The sequence below is a fragment of the Ischnura elegans genome, chromosome X, assembly GCF_921293095.1.
Source record: "Ischnura elegans chromosome X, ioIscEleg1.1, whole genome shotgun sequence".
Taxonomy (NCBI): Eukaryota; Metazoa; Arthropoda; class Insecta; order Odonata; family Coenagrionidae; genus Ischnura; species Ischnura elegans.
In genome coordinates, this window is record NC_060259.1 from 74,265,222 (window position 1) to 74,284,429 (window position 19,208).

At 36.4% G+C, this 19,208-nt stretch overlaps 1 protein-coding gene and 1 long non-coding RNA gene across 3 annotated transcripts in view; one reads left to right on the forward strand and one right to left on the reverse strand.

The window, feature by feature from the left end:
* Window positions 1-15,572, reverse strand: part of LOC124171893 (adenosylhomocysteinase-like 1) — a 153,136-nt gene extending 137,564 nt beyond the window's left edge. Inside the window, exons 1-2 of one of the 2 annotated variants that reach the window (XM_046551284.1) lie at window positions 15,354-15,572; window positions 4,395-4,439 (exon numbers count right to left, since the gene is read on the reverse strand). In XM_046551284.1, coding sequence (XP_046407240.1) covers window positions 4,395-4,439; window positions 15,354-15,452 — 144 coding nt within the window. In that variant the 5' untranslated portion in view covers window positions 15,453-15,572. The remainder of the gene's footprint in view (window positions 1-4,394; window positions 4,440-15,353) is intronic. The other variant, XM_046551287.1, reaches the window with a different exon arrangement.
* LOC124171894 overlaps window positions 1-17,497 on the forward strand; it is a 74,998-nt gene extending 57,501 nt beyond the window's left edge. Inside the window, exon 2 of the long non-coding RNA XR_006868004.1 lies at window positions 17,098-17,497. This is a non-coding gene — a long non-coding RNA (uncharacterized LOC124171894). The remainder of the gene's footprint in view (window positions 1-17,097) is intronic.
* The last annotated feature ends 1,711 nt before the right edge of the window (window positions 17,498-19,208 follow it).

Sequence of the window (19,208 nt, forward strand, 5' to 3'; positions counted from 1 at the left end):
TTTGGGAGTCATTTTCTAGGGTAAAAACTGAATTTTAAGCGGAAAAAAGTATATTGCGGTACTAAGTGTTTACTGTAGTATATCAGCATACTGTTTATAAAAAGTATGCAATTTCCCTATGCTAACCAAACATTATAAAGCCGGCACTAAATGGATTAGATTAATGTATTTTGATAAAATGAATTGTAGTGTTCCCCTTGAGCAGTACATACAGACAAGATAAGCACTAACTATATGGTCACACCAAGCCAGCAAGGCAAGTACATAATTAAACATGCTGATCTGATACATATGAAGAACTACGATATGCACATCACAATTTATCGCACAGTTTATCAGTGAAGAAAACCATTACATATCAGAAAGGAATGTAAAGGATAATTAACCTCTACGACAGAATGAGGTGCAATGAGTCAATAAAGAGTCTAGAATTTGATATTTTATACTTTGAAAATTCCTAATACACAATGTGATGATTTATGCAAGCTAAATATGAATAAATGGAAAAACACTCATTACCACATAAGAATAACTAGCAATATTATGATACACAAGAACTGGAATCCATGAAACTGAACTTGCTTCCCCATAAATAATGGCAAAAAATATCTTGAGTCTTAGATCGTAGGACTGCATCAATGGATACCACCGCTTTGACTAAGATATTGCTTACAATACAGACCAAAATGTCTTATTCCCATTTTACCTGAGTTTTCATTAAATCAAGAGTTCTGTAGTTAACATTCTCCATACAAATTAATGAAAAGAATCTTAACTGCACAGGAATACATACATCAGCCATTAGAAGAATATTACTTACAACTCAAAGCCAAATAGCCTCCATTTCCATTGGTTGTGATCTACGCTAAAACTACCAAAAATGAAGCACCATCTCCATTCTTTAACCTATTCATATCATAAGATTAGCAGAGGTCAATGTCAACATTACTACTCACCATGGCCATAATTACTGTGTGAGTAAAAAGGCCACAAGCCAAAGGAGCCCACTACCAATATGTATAGTTCACTTTTGCATATACACAAAGATTTTCGCAATTCCATAAAAGCAGGCAGGTTAGCAATATGAAATTACAGACAATACAAGTGCCAGCACACTTGATGCTCAGCTGTTACAAATTGGGAGCAGAAATTAGGTCCAACTTCTGCTTTGAGTCAAGACAAAGAGTGACTGGGAAAGAGTGCAAACAGCTATGCTGGCAATAATTAATTACTAATGGATTTGTATGAAGTGACATCGCCCAGTGGTTTAAGTTTTGGACAACTGATTGAAGGCACCCAGAATCAAATTCTGGGTGAAGCCAGCAGACACCCCACAGAGAAGTATTGGAAGTTTGAATTGGCCCAGGGAGAGGAACGGGGGACCATCAATGTGTGTAGTTCACATGCTTATCACTATGGGCCATAATTTCAGAACCATACTCAAGTCTTGAACCTAAATCAATAGCCACATTGGTGCTATGAGAACTCTCTAGATACCCAAAGCTATCTTAGACTATGCTCTGCCGTTGATTAGTAGAGTCCATATCAAATTGAGTCACCATATTCCATGATTTCTACTGCAATTGTCTCATGTTTTGGGAATAAAATATTTCTCCTAAAAAATTCCACATACGATATTATTCACCTGTATAGCAATTTTTTTTTACGAGCAGCAGACAATTTTTGACAACAGCTAACGTAAATGCATAATTTTGTGAATTTGATATCTATGTATAATCACAATAACTCTAGCTCAAGTGAGTTGAGTCAAAGTTGTTTTATATTTGCAACTTGAGTCTGAGATCTGATCCCGAAAGGCAGACTTTTGCAGGGAAATGGAGTAACTACGGAGGCACCACACAAAAGAGCCACAGCCAAGTTTTTCCATGGAGGCTACCAGCTTTTAGTCACAGCACTGCTGTTTACCTATTTTAACACAAGAAAAAAATCACCCTGAAAATTGTCTTTAGAGAAAATTCACCAGTCCATAAACAAATAAAGGTACAAAAATTCATATTGCCATGGGTTTCAGAAAATTAAAGCCACATGGGAAGACCGATTAGGTTTCAAAGTTGTATTGAATAAAATTATTTTTTTATTTCATTGATTCCACCAAAAGCCAAAATTTCAGATATATTCAAGATGTAATGCACATAGTTTTCTAAATAGAAAGAAAGACGATCAGATGCGATTCAGTTAATAGACTGTAAATGACCTCCATGTGAAAAGATGTTTCTGGTGCATAGTAATGAAGAAGGCATCTAGATTGATCACTTCATAATCAAATGGGAATATTGCACCTCATGGATTTAAGAAATTTGATTTTATAAATTAATCCTGATTTACAATGATAGGAAAAACCTAACACCAATGCCAGTCCTAAGTGCATTTTGGCAACTGGTACTAAGCAAACAGGGCACCGGAGTGGATACAGATCATTGCTCAGGGGATGGGAGCCACATGGCATGACATGAATAGAAGGAGTCGGTAAGAATTTTCCCTATGATAAATTCAAATTGCATATGCTTTACTGCATATTCATCACTTTCTGCTCCACCTTGGTGGTATGCAATACCAGTCAGAAATAAAACATTCGGGGTCTGATATGCATAGACAAGTGGCTTTTAGATATTCATCAATTATTCTCAAACATTGTTTTATTTTTTTTGAAGCTGGTGAAATAAAAGCTTTCATTCGATAGCCACTTCGAAGATTGCCATCTTATCATTGAAGAGTCCATCCGAAAGCAATTGCTTTAAACCTTTACAACACCTGTAGAAAAACACATTTTGACTTATGGGCACAAAAACAGAAAAGGAAGGTAATGAGGATTTAACAATCTTCAAAGCAAATTTAAATTAAATTAAAAAGTTCATTTTAGCTCTAATGCTAAATGGTAATTGTCAATAACTTGGAGGAATCTCAATGGAAGTACTATTACTCTGTCAGAACAACTTACCCTATCACCAAAAATCATTGCTAATTACCTACTGATCAATAAAACCATTAATATTTTTACATTATACAACATTAATGAGGCATTATCTAAGATGCAGTGAAGTAAAGGTAGGAAAAAGGAAATCAGATGTAAAATGATAACATCATTTGATTCCAACCATATAAAAAATTACTGACAACAAACTATACAAGATTTCTCAAAGTTATCACATGAAGACAAGAAGTCAGTAAGTATTTTCCGAAGATGAATTCAAATTCCACGTGCCAAATTGCATTATCAATACAGTGAATCAAACTTACCAAGGCATGCGTCCACAAAAACTTGAACATGCTAGGGACTAAACCCAAAATTCCAAGAGACAGTAAAAATATTAAACTCAACGATGGTTAGATGGGTATTCAATAGGGAGTATTAAGGGTGAACACCAGAGAGAAAGGCTGTGTCTTGATGTACCAAACTGTTTTTCAGTCTTATTGAATCTTGATGAGTACGGAGTTTGCATATCTTTGAAAAGTAAGATTTGCCACTTTTTTTACAAGTGAACAGAATCAAGAAAAGGAAATCGTATGAAGCCAATAATAGTTAAATAAAATACATCAGCTGCATCCACTGTTATGCATGTCAAGCACTACACATCTTCATACTTGCATGTTTAAGATCCGCAATGAACCTGAATCATGATAATTTCTATACATGGGGACTAGCACATTTATATAGCATGAGCTTCTTATATATTCTTTCATTTTACCCAAAGACTGCTTGGAGGTACAAGAAGTTGACAAGCAAGAATAGGTACTGAAAAAATTCTTTCCCTGAACTTTACCATGCCATTCAAATATTTACCCCCTACGGGTGTGGCTTTGGAGATGCAATTTATAACTGGAAGTTTCATATTAATTATGTCTTTGGGGTAACAGGCCAGCAGAAGTTGCTAGTCTTAAAAATCCAACCAAGAACCATAAGAACAAAGTTAAGAGGAAGTGAAGTATTGGCTTCCACCATCACTTTCAAGAAAGTAATCAGGAAGTAAAGTAATGGCTTCTACCATCACTTTCAAGAATGAAGTTCCACACAAAATTGAAAATCTTAAAAACATCTGTAAATTTGATGACTGCAGGATGGCATTTCTATAAGGTAAAAATTACATAAATGATGTTGGTATGAGGAGGGAATAATTTCTTGGAAGACAGAAAAATACAGATGACCTCACGGCCTTGGGACAAAAAGTCTCACCTACGATAGCTGTGGCTAGCTGGTCTTTACAGAATGTGAATTAAGTAAAACCTAATTTAACATGTAATTTAGAAAACTTTGTTAAACAGAGAAACACAGCCTAAGCCTTGCAAGACAAAAAGGTTTAAAAAAATAATTACAACAGATAAAGAGGAATGTACACAACCATCACCACATCCAGAGTGAAAAAGTAATATCATACCAGTTTTGACATGGGTCCACTGAGTCCATCACTGCATTCCAAAGTCTGAAATCAGAAATGATTTGTACAATTGTATTGCTGCCAAAGAGGTACCAGAAACTTTAACCTCAATTTCTACAAGGTCCCAGATATATCTTTAGTACATAAGCAAATGCCAGTACCTGGGTTCCGACAATAGTTAATAACAAACCAACTTGAACTGTAAACTAGACACATATTTTTCCATTCAGAGAAGCAGAACTGCACAATGAGCTATTTTATAAAATATTCCACGGAAATTGATGGCTTTGATGAGAATTGGCATATAATTTTTTCACAGCCATTAAATTGTAATGCCTTAATACAGCCAAAATTTGTGCACGAAGAAAAGGCAATATACTCCAGAAATAGTGAACAATTCAAACTCTCATACCTCCTAACATATGAAGCTAGTGCAACTTCAAAATCCAAGAATTTTGAAAAGGCAAATGAGTTACTGAGTAAAGATAGTAGACAATCATCTCAAAACAATTCCACAATATCAGCCTAAATTTAGTGACCATTTAATGCTGGAAAACAATACAAAATCCTTTTCTAACAATTAATACATTACTTGCATATTCTGATGAATTTCTCAGCTAAATAACATATTTCTGAGTGATCAATAGCAATGTCAATGATTCCTGATGAAGTATTCAATGCAACAGAACTCCACAAAATACAATAGAACAAACATTTTCCAAACCAAAATCAACTTATCTCACGATACAGAAAAAGTTTTTTTCTAACCTAAAGAGATTTATGTACACCAATGATGAAATTTGCCATGAAAAAATCATATGTCTCGGTCAGGATTCCAACCAGGTTCCTTCGGTCGTGGGTCAGGTATGCTACCAATTACACCACATAGCCATCATCTTTCAAGGCAAATCTCGGACTGGAAGATGATAGCTTAGTGGTGCAACTGGTATCACACCCTACTGGCAATCGGAAGATCTGGGTTCCAATCCCTGCTATGCTAAATGATTTTTCATCATGAATTTCATCCTTGGTGTAATAACTTGATATCCATGTGTGACTGCAAAGCAAGTTACTTGTTTACTGCACTGTTAACAAGAGTTGTTGGATGAGGATTAGATAATATCAAGATGCAAGTTTTCAATGACCTGTTAAATCAAATTCAAAGTAAAAAAGAAGGGTGGTCGGCTGCCTAAAAATCTTACCAAATATGCGCAAATTTCTAATTATAGTCGTGCTATAAACATCCATTTGAGGTAACATGCATCCGAAAGATTGGAATTCTTCATCAACAACCAAGAAACCTTTTAAAAACAACAAAATGAAGCATAGAATGTGTTCCTAAATTGTGTATCCATTGGGTATACCACCCATACCAAATGCATAGTTCCCTCAAACACACAACTCCAAAACTCTCCTTCACTTCAAATAATCATTCAATATTTTATAAACTCTGCATGGAAAAATTACATACTGAACTACCATGCTCCATACTAGCTCCAATACGGTGTCTAATTGCCCATGATGTATGTGTATTACAGAGACCTCATCAGGATAAGTAAGGCTGCAAGTGTGATAGGGGTGTTCAGTTCCACAAGCCAATAAGTAGATCATTTCTTTAATAAACGTGACTTATTTAAAATTATAATACTCCATTTGTAGGAGCATTCAAGGGCTGTATGTATTTTAAAATATTTTGGGTTGCACAAGAGCGCAGGACTACACAAAATTCTGACAATCCATGAACTTCTTATGTAAATATCTTGAAAAGAACACTTGCCTACAGCACAGAAACGGATTATACTTGAATAGAACACTCATGCTATTTTTTTGGTCAGAGAAAATTTTTATGTATATAAATAAATGAAAAAAAATTAAATGGGAAGCTTTCTTTTCTCATTACACATTATGGAACCTTCTCTCATTACCTTTCTGGAACTGATAAATCCAGCTCCAATACCATGTTAAGTAACTTATAACAACTGGGGACTATCTTATCATATTTTCTATAGGTAAGCATATGCTAGACATATTACATTTGTCCAGAAATCAATACAATCCCATTCCAAAAAGGAAAGAAAAACCAGTTTACCACATTAGAGTCCAACTAAGCCTCCAATCATGCTACTACGTACTAGTTTATAGATGTTACTTCCAGATAAACATTCGAGGATTTTTATAAGTCGGTAAGACTAAATAGTCTCCAAATAGTATGATATCTGTGGGTGATCAATAATCTCAGAAATCCAGTCCCAAAATAGTCACTTGAGCTATTTTTGCTTAGTATTTGCTTTGTATTGAGCCATTTATTTACCTATTTAATAGGAGGCAGTGTAAGAAATGAACTTGTACAAATATTCAGCAACCTGAACAAAAAAATGGCAAGTATGTAGCCTTTCTTACTGCAAGGAAATTATTTCCTAGCTTTTATTCTTCCAGTGATAGCAGAAAAATTTTAATGTCGTAACTCATGAAAGTATTTTGGCAAAGCGTGATAAATATTCAACGAATCAGAAATGGATGTTTGTGAACAGCTGAAAGTTCACCCCCACATTACATGAGACTGCCATTGAAGCAGTACAGGCAACCTTCTAGTGGCTCAATAAGAAATAAGATATCCTTCTCTGAGGAATGGTCATCATGATGCATGAATGTTATCCTGATATAGTGAGTGATACATTTCCAGTAAAGATAATAAAAGTACTTTTTTAATCATTAATTTGAAAAAGTATTTTAAGTTCTGACACATGCATATTACATAAAATTTCTTAAACATAACTTGATACATAAGATGGAAACGATAATTAGTACTTTTATACAACATAACATGATGTAGTTTCACATTAGAGAATGCTCCTCAACACAATAAAAATCTGGGATCATTCCATGCACCAGTTAAAATCTTTTATGCTAAAGCAGGTCTGACTGCACCCATAAACATTATATATCCTCATAAAGCTCCGCTTTCACATGTCATACAACACTATCTACCATTGCCAATTGATTGACAGACTACTTCCATTCACTCCAATTCCATGGAGCCAGGAAGTCTTAATGAGAAATAGAATGCTTTGAGTATACTTCACCTGCATTGCAATTGGAAACTTGAAAATAGTTTAGCTTAGTAATAGTAACTTCAGCGCATTAACCAGATCATCCATCATGAAACCTTAACATCTGCCATGTCACTTCTCATGTTTCATGGCATAAGAACTGCAAATACAACTAAGAAATGAGCCTGTAACCCTATTTGGGGCCCCTCAAGCTGCTACAAGCCCCAAGCAACCACTGACAAGCCAGACAAAGCAGATTACCCCAGAGCAGATTCCTTTGGGTTAAATTAAAAATTCAGGGGAAGAAATGGGAAAGAGAAGATGAATGATGAAGGGTGTCACAATACAAAAATCACTTACAGAGGACATTAGCCAGGGTTTTCCATCACATCTGAAAATTTACCACCAGCTACTGAGTAAATGATACGCTTTGTGGAATAATGCACAATTATTAATGCTCCCATCTGGATGGAATTCCACCAAGTAGAGCCTAAAAGTTTGGGATCACATTAACTACATAGATGGGACAAAATCAACCGCTGGGATACAATCAATCATAGCTAAGGATATGCTGGCAAATTGCAACGGAGGAACTATCTCAATACAGAAAATACCATGTTTTTCAGAAAAAAATATGCAAACCTAAGACAGCATGCAGTCAAATTTTAACAATTTTTCAATCACTACATATTTACCACAGATGGATACGATTTCACAAAAATATGTGAGAAACAATTTTTAATGAAACATGAGATAAAGCATAGTGATCTCCACCATGAATCATATTTGTCGCCCTGGCATTTTATAAGAAAATTTATATTTCCAATATACTGATAGATTTTAACAAGACATTTTCCTTTTCAACTTGACACAGAGGATGATCCACACAAAGGCTTGGGGTTCTAATGAATTAGATTTACAAAAACAGAATTAATAATTACCATTAGCCACACCAAATAAAATTAAGTCATTGGTTCTACGTAATCTACAGATCTAATCAATTCATCTCACAAACGGATACAAAATACATCCCGCTAATGCAACTACTTATCTTATCAACACATGTATTAAATTCTCCCCCTTTCTAATGACATACCACTTAATGGTAGATGTCAATATGCATTAAGCCACAGTAAGGGTACCCAGTAAACTACCAGAGATAACTAGGGAGGCAAATTACTTTAAATTAATTATTTTCAGCAAAAGAATTGGAGGTTTTATACATTTAACCAATAAAAACAGGAATAATACCTATCTATCTAGAATTCTATTTGCTTAACTTTTCAAGGACTTCCTCATTAATAATTAGAGTTTTTAACTAGAGCCAGACATTAATTATAGAAAAACAAACTACCATTGATTTATTTCCTATTAATACTAGAAGGTTGACACATTGGACAGTTCACATATTAATAACTATAATTCTTAGGTAAATAAATTACAAGCTACCACAGGTATACTTCAAAATGGACACGATTCAAAGCATAAACTAATTCAATTTGCTTGTTATCAGTTAAAGAGTCCATAAAATGATGGTCTGTTCAACAGCGTTGGCAATAGATTATTGTTTACATTCTGTAGTGATGAAGACATTTTTAGATATCCATTCTTGTTGGATGGTTACATTAAACAAAAATAGTAAGAATGAAACCGAGACAGCCAGCAACCTTTAAAAAATGCAGCAAGGTACATAGTGGTACATAAATTCAAGCAGCACCAAGTCGGCACTGCCCCATGCCACTCAACGAGGCAAGGCAACAAAATGCCTACCTCGCCGCTCGAAAACCACAAAAACACAGCGTTCAACCTCGATGTTCATCTTCTTGATGCACCATTAAAATTTTTCCCTGACCTAACATTTTGATGACTTCCTCTCTCAACTTTTATTTCCTTTACATTTGATGGCTCCCTTGACTAGCAAGAACCCTGCATTCAGGACACACCATGGGCTTTGCAGGCTTTGAGGGAGGGAGGAACAAGAGCAGCAAGCTAACAAAGAGTACATCATTTTGGATTCTGCTGAGGGTCTCAGGGATTATTGAAACATCCATTCTCATCAGAAGGCACCTGAACTAAGAGGTACAAATCCATTCAAAACAGATGCCTACTACAACTACCGATAACTCTTACAAAAGATTGGTAACTACTTCCTAGAATAGTGATGGGCTCCTTTCAGCCCACAGGCCAGATGCAGCCCACATGGCATTAGTCCTAATCTGACAAATAAAAAAAAGGTATTAGAAAAATAAGTAGAGTAGATTCCGTTTAATGGGTCCACCAGTTACTTGGGGCAGCCGCTTAATTGGGGCAGATCTTGAAGAACAGAACCCAATAGAGGAATATCCCAGAGTATTCTCCGCTTAATTGGGACAGCATACCGCTTTATTGGGCCACGAGTCGGCGACATAGACTAGTATCAAATTTAAAATTTTTTGCTTTCAGAATACTTTTTTTTTTTCCTCCTTTGATTTACTCTTCTTTTTCACAAATGTTCCTATTCTAGCCCTATTTTGAAAGCTTTTGTTGTTCTATTACCCGCAAGAGGATAGGACTTTTCTTTAACAGGACTTAGTAAAAGACATTCATTCAGCGTCGCCTGAGGCGTGAAAAATATTTTTGACTTAATTGTTATAATTCTTCCAAATGATAATAAATTAACTAAACTCGCTGATTTATTAATCAAATTAATAGTTTAATAAATTTATGTTGCATTATAAACACTCTTTAGTCTTCTTTCTATCATTTCAACGTTTGTTTATGCCCATATATAGGATAGTTCGCCTAATTGGGGCAAAGTGCACAAGTCCCGATATGTCCCAATTAGCCGGAATCTACTGCATAAGAATACAGGCCCGGAACTAGGGTGGGGCTGAGGGGGGGAGGGATGTGCTCCGGACGGCAGATTTCAGGGGATATTAATGGTAGAACAAGAAAAGACAGTACAGTTCCACACCTGTCAACTAGTTTCGACAGCTGTAGCTTCATTCTCATGGAAAACAATTTTTTTTAACAGACAAAAAACTGTTTGTCTTGAGAATAACGCTATAGCCATAAAAACTAGTTGGCAGCAACATAAAGTTTGAGGAACAGCTCAGCGCTTTATTTATGAAGCGCAGCGCTTTATTTATATGTGAAAAAGACACACTAAAATCTGTTAATTTTAAGGGGTCTCAAAATTTCAAAAGTTTATCTTAAAAGTTACCTATTTAATTTTTCATTAAATTATGTAATAATAAAAAATTTATAAATTATTTAAGAAATATTAACAGAATTTCTTAATAGCAAACATACAGTGGGAAATTTCAACAAACCACATCTCAAAATAACAGTTTACAGATGTATTACATTTCAGTGGTGGGGAAGGAGTGGGTAGGGAGGGTGGGGGGAGGGGAGGCACCAAACTGATCCCTGTAAGAATATCGGAATGAACTTTCAGAAATACAGTCACAGTTTCATTTATTACACCCTCCTTCACAACCTATCGGTCATTACTACTACTTAATAATTATTACCAAAAAAACCAAGAATTTTGTAAAATGTTTTATTTATATTTCTTCATAAATTCGATTGTCCTGCCATAATTTTTCCCCCCTTAGTCTCCTCTTGAAAATGTTTGCCCATCACTGTCCTGGGAGATCAATTCAAAGTCCTTCAAAAGATATCTCCAATCCTTATTCATTAATACAGCATGCGAAGGAAAATTTAAAGTGAAATAGCATCAACAAGATGATCTGCACAACGACTGAAATGGGAACTATATAGGACTGATTAGCAGGGTTATGACAACTGAGGCAATCGAACTAAGTTCTGCACGAAAATGAACATGCACATCTTACAGCACCACTAGGAAAAGTACTGGAGTGACTTACTAAAGGCTTTGAGAAGAGAAGGGAGACCAATAAATGACAAGTGTTGAGGCTAAAATGCACACGCCTTCCTCCACGGTCTTCGTTCTGCCTCCTTTGATTTTCTCTAAGGGATACACTTCACTGATTTCTTTTATCTGTCCATAACATTTGAAAGGAGACTTCAGACAGTGTCAGCACTCGTTATTAAGGAGGAGCCTTTTCACCATGGCATGATTATAGCTCAAGTGAAAGGTAAGGTACTTCATTCCAGCAGATATGGGGTGAAAGTCACTAGGGTTTTCCACTGACTCAAAGACCTTACATTCACTGATCTCTTAGCATATCAGTTGATCATTCAGCGCCGAAGATGACAGAAACACTATATAAAGAGGTGGTTCTCTATAACCAGGCATTGAGGACTACATGACGCTCAATGCATGGTAGTATTATCATGGATCCATGATGATGAGTTGCAAGTCTGTGTCGCATCACTGGGAAACATCAGAAACCATATTCTCAGACAGGTCACCACCCAGAACTGAAGTTACTTGAGAGGTAAAAGCTGTGTAACACAGTTACCGACTACATATATGAGAAGAGAATACAGATCGATCAATGAGAAATAATCGGGCATATGGGCCAGATGCGATACCCTGAAATACAGTGCCCAGCCTGCATGGCATTATTCCTAATATGACAAATAAAGAAGGCACAAGCCATACAAATGAGAACAAGAATAAACCTCTAGAGAGTTAAAGGCTAAAGTAAACATACCTACATGAAAACAAGTAAATATGTTATGAAAATTACCAGGATCACGCAGTTAGATTGCTCCCTCTCACTGTCTGACATGCTGGGAAATTGGCCAAACAAGTCTCCCATGAAGGGGCAACTAGCACTTATTAAGCCAATGGGCATCATGCAGCCACAAATGCATCATTCTCGAAAACCTGAACTGAAAGTGTTTCTTTGCATTGGACATCTGTACCTTTCAAGTTCTCAGCATGTAAAGTTGTCAGCGGAGGTTTTTAGGTGCCACTGTGTAATGCTCTGTAAGACTGAGATATAAAGCTAACACTTTAACAGCTGCAGTACCAAAAGACTCCAGTTACAAATCTCTACGTGATATCATGATAGAGATGATGCATGATAAGAGAATACCGTCTGAGTAATAATTTCTGTGATGGGTGCAGCGTTTGTCTGTTACCAGTGAAGGCTGGAGCATGAGGAAAATTGCACTCATCATGAACATCGTCACAGTAACCTTGGTAGGACTAATTTCCTTGGTTAAAGTGGATGGCTTGCTTCATGTAAAAGCGAGCACACTTAAGAATCTCCAAACAAGAACATTACAATATAATAATAAAATTCTTTATATCTAAACACTTCTTATTCATAAATGTTACACAAATGTAAACTTACAAAAAGGAAAACAGCAACACAAAGCTGCCTAAAACCAAATCACCACTACTTAGTAAGAAAATTAATGCTCATAACTATGGAATGAGCCACAATTACAAATAAAAAGACTTAAATTTAAACTTAAAATTAGAGTGTAAAAGTCCTGTTCCCCGATTCAACAATGCTGAACCTATGTTGGGCATCATTTGGATTTTCTACACTAGCTAATGCAACACTTCTGGTTTGCTGGTGCTCCATGGTGTACCTTCAGCCTTTACCCCTTGACATGTTTCCAGCCATCTTTGCAAATCAAAGGACATGTATTGTAAATGATATATGAACTTCAATACTGGAATATAGTCAGGGTTGAAACACACATACATACAACTCCTGCAGGATATGGGTATCTACTCCATTTTGACACTTCCCATCAAGAGAAAACTCACCAGAGAATGAGAGTCAAAATAAATTTGATGTAAAAAAATTATTCAAAATAATATGATGTAAACATAACTTGTATGAATTCAACCCATAAGTTTATCCTGGTATAAAATCGTATTCATACACAAAGCATGTACCTGTGCACATAGATGTGTGAATACTTGTGTGACAAGAGAAATGAAAGTCAACACTTCTTATGAAAAAATACTCAGAATTAGACTTGGCAACTTTCCTGCCCACATCTTCATGCAGTTTTTGCATGTTACGGTGTTTCTATTATGCAAATTTTTCAGTAAATTGCAATTTCAACTCTACTAGCCCAGATACATGCACCATGTATATGTCTTTTAATTATTTCTTCCACATGCAACTAAAAGTGCAAGTGCTTGCTTCATGTCATGATTTTAAGAATATAATTCATTTCAGCATAACTGTTAATTCCTGCCAATTCTAAACTACGAAGCTTAATCTGGATTAGTAATCTACAAGAAGATAAGGTAGAGATCTAGTTCTCACAACCCTCAAGACATACAGATGCACATCTTCACTAAACACATTTCCAACTGAGATACCCTCACCTGTATATTAACATTTATGCTCTTCTCCCACTACTTAACACATAGCCCAATGAATTACTCTTGACTCCTGAGTAACAGCAGGGCTGTACAAAAAGATGCAGTAAAAAGACACAGTTTAAACCCTGCTACCACTGAAGATTGTGAAGGTGATTATGGTCAATTGTACCACTTAATAAAAACTCAACCCCTAAATGAAATGAGATCAAAATCTATCTCTATCAAGATCTATCAGGCATTCCAGCTGGTCCCATAGCCAAAGAGCAACATTCGATTAGTTTATCCACATAGCATGCAATTCTAACTTAACTACTTTTCTGGAACAACAAAATATAAGCATGATCCTATCATCTTACATATAATGTAATGATTAAAAAAAATGACATGGTAGAATATCAGTTTTTGCAACCAGGTATGGTTTTAATGCCTGAACAAGGATAGCAAATAAAATGATCCATATGAACATCAGCACCTTTCCCTTTATAACAAATTTCGATGCTTCTTTTGCTCAACTTCACGCATTGACAGCGATGTGCCTTGGCATTTTCTTATGCGATTTTCTTTGGACAATTGACAAGGGAAACGAACCTCTCATATCTTCCTCCGGACAAAGAATTAGTGTTTACCTTCGCAGAATAGCACCAAGCAGTAACATGACAATTAATTACGTAAATTTATACAAAACAACCCATTATATGTTCAAGAAACAAAACAACAGACTTATGAATAGCAAAGAGCATCGTCTGCCACACACATATGGAGACGTCTTCTGCTGGCATTGGTGATGGATTTTGTCTCTCATCATATAAAACGGAAGAATACCATAAACAAATGCAATGAATAGCGGTCCGATACCTGTACGTATCCCAGTCAAGTATCGAAGGATATACATCCTTCTCTTACATCATGAGTGGCATGACAAGACCAATTATGGGTAAACTGGGTTAGTGGGTGGGCTCATAATGCTGGAGGTACAGAACACTGACGGTCGAAATTTTTTAAAAACATCGATTTTTTTACTTATGTCATCTCAAAAACCGATTCGGAAAGCACCAAATGAGGTTATACGAGCAAGTTTGACCTTATTCCGGAAAAAGTGAACAGGAAATAATTTGTAAAATATGTGACACTAGAGTACTAAAATTTTGTGGTTCATAAAATACTGAGGTTTTATTGCTGACCGGGTATGAATTTAAGCATCAAATATAGAAGTAATTCATAAATTAAATTCCTCCTGCGAAAGTTTTTAAATACTTCCAAAAATAAACAGTTGAAGATCGCTTATCGTTCTGATTGATACATGCATGTCTCGGGGACAGAAAAAAACGGATAAATATATTAACTGGCATATAATATGCTAACGGACAGCTGAAAAATATCAAAAATCACACAAATTTCATTCATGCAAAACCACAGTAGAATTAAGAGTCTTTCCGACTCGCGCCGAGGATATACAAACAATAGTAAAATTTTTATCAATTAAAAGAAACGCTCGTGGCCTATGAAATACCATCAAGAATAACTCCAACCATTAATTATCTACAAACATACATTACCAAAATTTGTTGTGGCCCGCATTTATGTAAATAATTCATTCAATATATAAATAAATGAATAATTATAGCTCCTACAGTTTTAACAAACCTTTCCCGACGATCCCGGATCGGTTACAGGGCTGTCTGACACAGTTATCGGTGAGGACTTTTGTCCAATATGTTGTACTTCTCCACTCCCGTCGGCCATCGTGGATGTTGGTCACTAACAATACTTCCGCCCTGCCGACCCTAGCTCCGACTGTAACCTATGTGTAAACACCGACAACCCCGACAACTGCCAGGCCGCAGGGAGTGGCAATTTTCACAGTCACCCAGCACCAGTGACGTTTCGAATACAGCTGTGCGTCATTCTCATGATGCGCGCTCCGTTTGTAATCTCTAACCGAGAAACTACCTTCATATTTGTAATTGGAGAGTGAAATTGACACGCTAACGCTTCTTTATATAACGTGATTTTTTTAAATTGAGAATAAAAAGGGAAAATTGCATTGCAACAATTTAATGAGTATTCATAATTGACCAAGTTAAATTTTAAAATAAATTGTTACAGTCGGCTATTAAAATCATGCGTGAGAATAAATTACGTTTTCTTCACTGCAAAATAACAACGGAAAAAACAGTGGTTATTCTAATACATGAAAAATACTCATAGTAGATATGAGCTAAATCTCGCGGATTATCCCGCCATGATTTAATGTCAATCCAATCATTTATCATTGCACAAGCAGGGTGTATCGCCAAAAAGAGGATCTTGTGAACGTTCTACATAGGCTAAAAAAAGATAAATTTAAGCCAAAATAGGATCTTGTAAATGAGCCTAAATTTGCCTAAACAACTCTACGTAATTGTGAACACAAAAATGATCGTTTAGCAAAAAGAAAAAATCCTGTCGATTTTTCTAGAAAATTTGAGTCGGGAATGATAAACCATATTTTCTAAAAGAATTAGTACGGGATCATTTTCATGGGAAGAGAAAAAATATATAATGCCGAGGCTAATAGTTTGGCAATCCGAGCCTCATCTATAAATGGCTCGCCAGGTCTCTCTCAAAAAATATAAAATCAATTTAAAATACAAAATATACAACCAATTAGGGGACCTAAAACTCTCCGTTTAGCTCTTAATCCAAATAATTCCTTATCCAATTGAGTAACTCAAAGTTCTCCTCCCTCCTCCGCCCGCTCCCCCGCCTCCCCGATCTGCCTAGATCCGCCTCTCGTTAGAATTTTATCAATCGAGATTTCAGGCAAGAAAAAAATGCGAAATGTGACATTATCGTATTCTGATTTTTTATATTTATTTTGAGCTTTAATCTCAACTGAAAGTAATGTTTCCCATATTAAATGGGCCTTCTGCGAATAAACTCTTTGATCACTCCATTACATAATACATATGAATCATGTTACAAATTGTTCTTAAACCTTTATAATCATATCTATAACCTAACTTTCACATATATTTGGCAACAACTGAGGCATTTCCTTATTATTTAAAATTATTTTGCCAGTCATCTAAAACTGAGAACACATCAATGGTTATACTAGTTATTTTTCCGCTCTTCTTAAATGGTCTCAAATTCACAGTTTTTTGTAATATTTATGCAGAAAATTTTGCACTGAAATTATTAGTAGAGTATTATTAGTAAGTAGTAAGTATTATTATAATTATTAGTAAGTATAGATCCTGTAAAGGAAAATGTATAATATGATTGGAAAATAGAATAAATTGCTCGTACTATTAAATTAAAATCACTTGTAACTGTAACTAATTTTCTCGCCTCAATATTGTGTAATAGCTATGACGTTACAAGTGATTGCTTTTTATTATTACAGGCATGCATCGAGGACGAGAAATGCGTGATCCTCTGAGGGTTAACCGGAGCAGTAAGCCCATCGTTCGCTAAGACTGCCACATCTTGTGAAGAGTACCGTACTCCTCGAGATTTACCATCAACATGAAGAATGAAGATTTGCCAATTAATTCAAAGAAACTACCATCACTGGTGTTGGTTGTGGTCTGTTCCATGGTTTCCCTCTCTGACAATGAGTGTCGAAAGGCGATGAACTGGCAACAGCTCTTCCTCCAATTTCAACATAGTTTTACCTATGTATGCGGGACCCTTGATTGGTGGACCTTTTACTTTGATGCTCAAGGGGCAAGCATGCAAAAAAGGCTACAAATAAAAGGAACGTGGGAAAAACTGCTAAAAAGTTTCCCACCAAGTCTACCTTACTCTATTGGTATGCACCCGCACTTGACGCCCCCTAAATTAAGCACCCCTTACGGATGTAAAGACACATCCCATGCAAGTGGTTACGTTTTCCCGGCCACCATAGGCGTATCCAGGGGGGGGGGGGCACGGGGGCGCGTGCCCCCCCCTCCCTAGACTCTAAAAAATACGCAAGATTTTGAATACGGTCCCACTATCATTGCGTTCGTTTTGTATTACGAGATATCCTTGTGCCCCCCCCCAGAACAAAATCCTGGATATGGCCTTCCTTGTGCCCCCCCAGAAATAAATCCTGGATCCGCCCCTGCCGGCCGCGTTCCTCCTCCGGAATGGGCAATCTGTCTCCTGTAACGAGCTGTACGCGTTGAAATCTAGAGAGTCATTCATCTTCAACTTCAATCAAAGCTTCATTTTATCCTTTCCCATTTCTCTTCTAAAGCACAAGCATATCTATCTATATCCAAATTCGGCTTCCCTTCGCGGAAGTATCTTGTATTGATTACATTAACTTTCCATATATTTCCAAAAATTGTCTCTGAATTGTTCGAACAGTTTTGGCACTTTGCGGCATATCTATATATTACAATGATCATAATTTTATTGAAATGTAAGGTGTTTACACTTTTTCATTGTTATTTGATGCGCACGACGCGTTTCGGCTCACAGAGCAATCATCTTGTACAAGATCTGATCTTTTTGACAAGATCTGAGGCCTGATGAGAAGAGGTCTGGTACCGGATGATGGCTCTGTAAACCGAAACGCGTCATACGCATTAAATAATAGGGTGGTTTCCTTTTATTTTTTTATTGCCTAAATCAAAAGATTATTACTCCTGGAGTACGCATTTCACAATTTTAGATTTTTAAATGACGATATCTATTTTTCGCGATTAAATGAAAAGTGAAAAATTTCAAGCGCGCGAAAACGCTACGGCTAAGTATGAATGCTGGGAAAAGCCCGTGTGGCGGTTCCTGGCTCCGCCGTGTGAGGTGACCTTGGGGCGAGGATATACGAGCCGCTGCGATGCAGGCTCTTAGCAGGTAGCAGAGTACCCTGCTAGCAAGTAGCGCTTGGCTTAAATTAGGATTATTAATACCCTATCAAACGAAGGAAACTTTCCGACCATAGGCAATTTTAATAGGTGAATATCAAGATATGTTCCCCTGAGCTATGTGCCTCATGCATGCATTGGTATCTCAGACGATGTAAAACTCCAATCTACTCGTATAGAAACTAGGTCCCTGTGACGTCACGTGGAGTTGCATCGCATGGGCGCCAATCTGGCCTTTTTCAAATGCGGTTAAAATTGACCATTAACTTTCGTCTAAACTGGGATTTCTAAAACCAAATAATTTGTATATAATGAATACACTAATGGTGGGTAAGGATTCGCAATTAATGCATTTCGTTTTCTTTGATGAAGGGAACTACCCTATTGTGGAAAAGTGCAACTACCTTTCATTTCAATACATCGAACTTCCACTATATCGCGCCTGAATCGGTTGAACTTAATCAGCACTTTACCTGAAGATGAATTTTTAGGTCATAAAAATATGCAGGGGGCGTTTATTTGGGGAGAGGAAAATTTCTGAGGGGTTCATGTGAAGGGGGTACTCAAAAGACAGTAGCTCCTCAACATTTCACAAAGTTTAGAGATACCTTTCATTTCGTCTTCAGGGTGACGCGATGGCAGATAAGTAGTAGTTTCATAT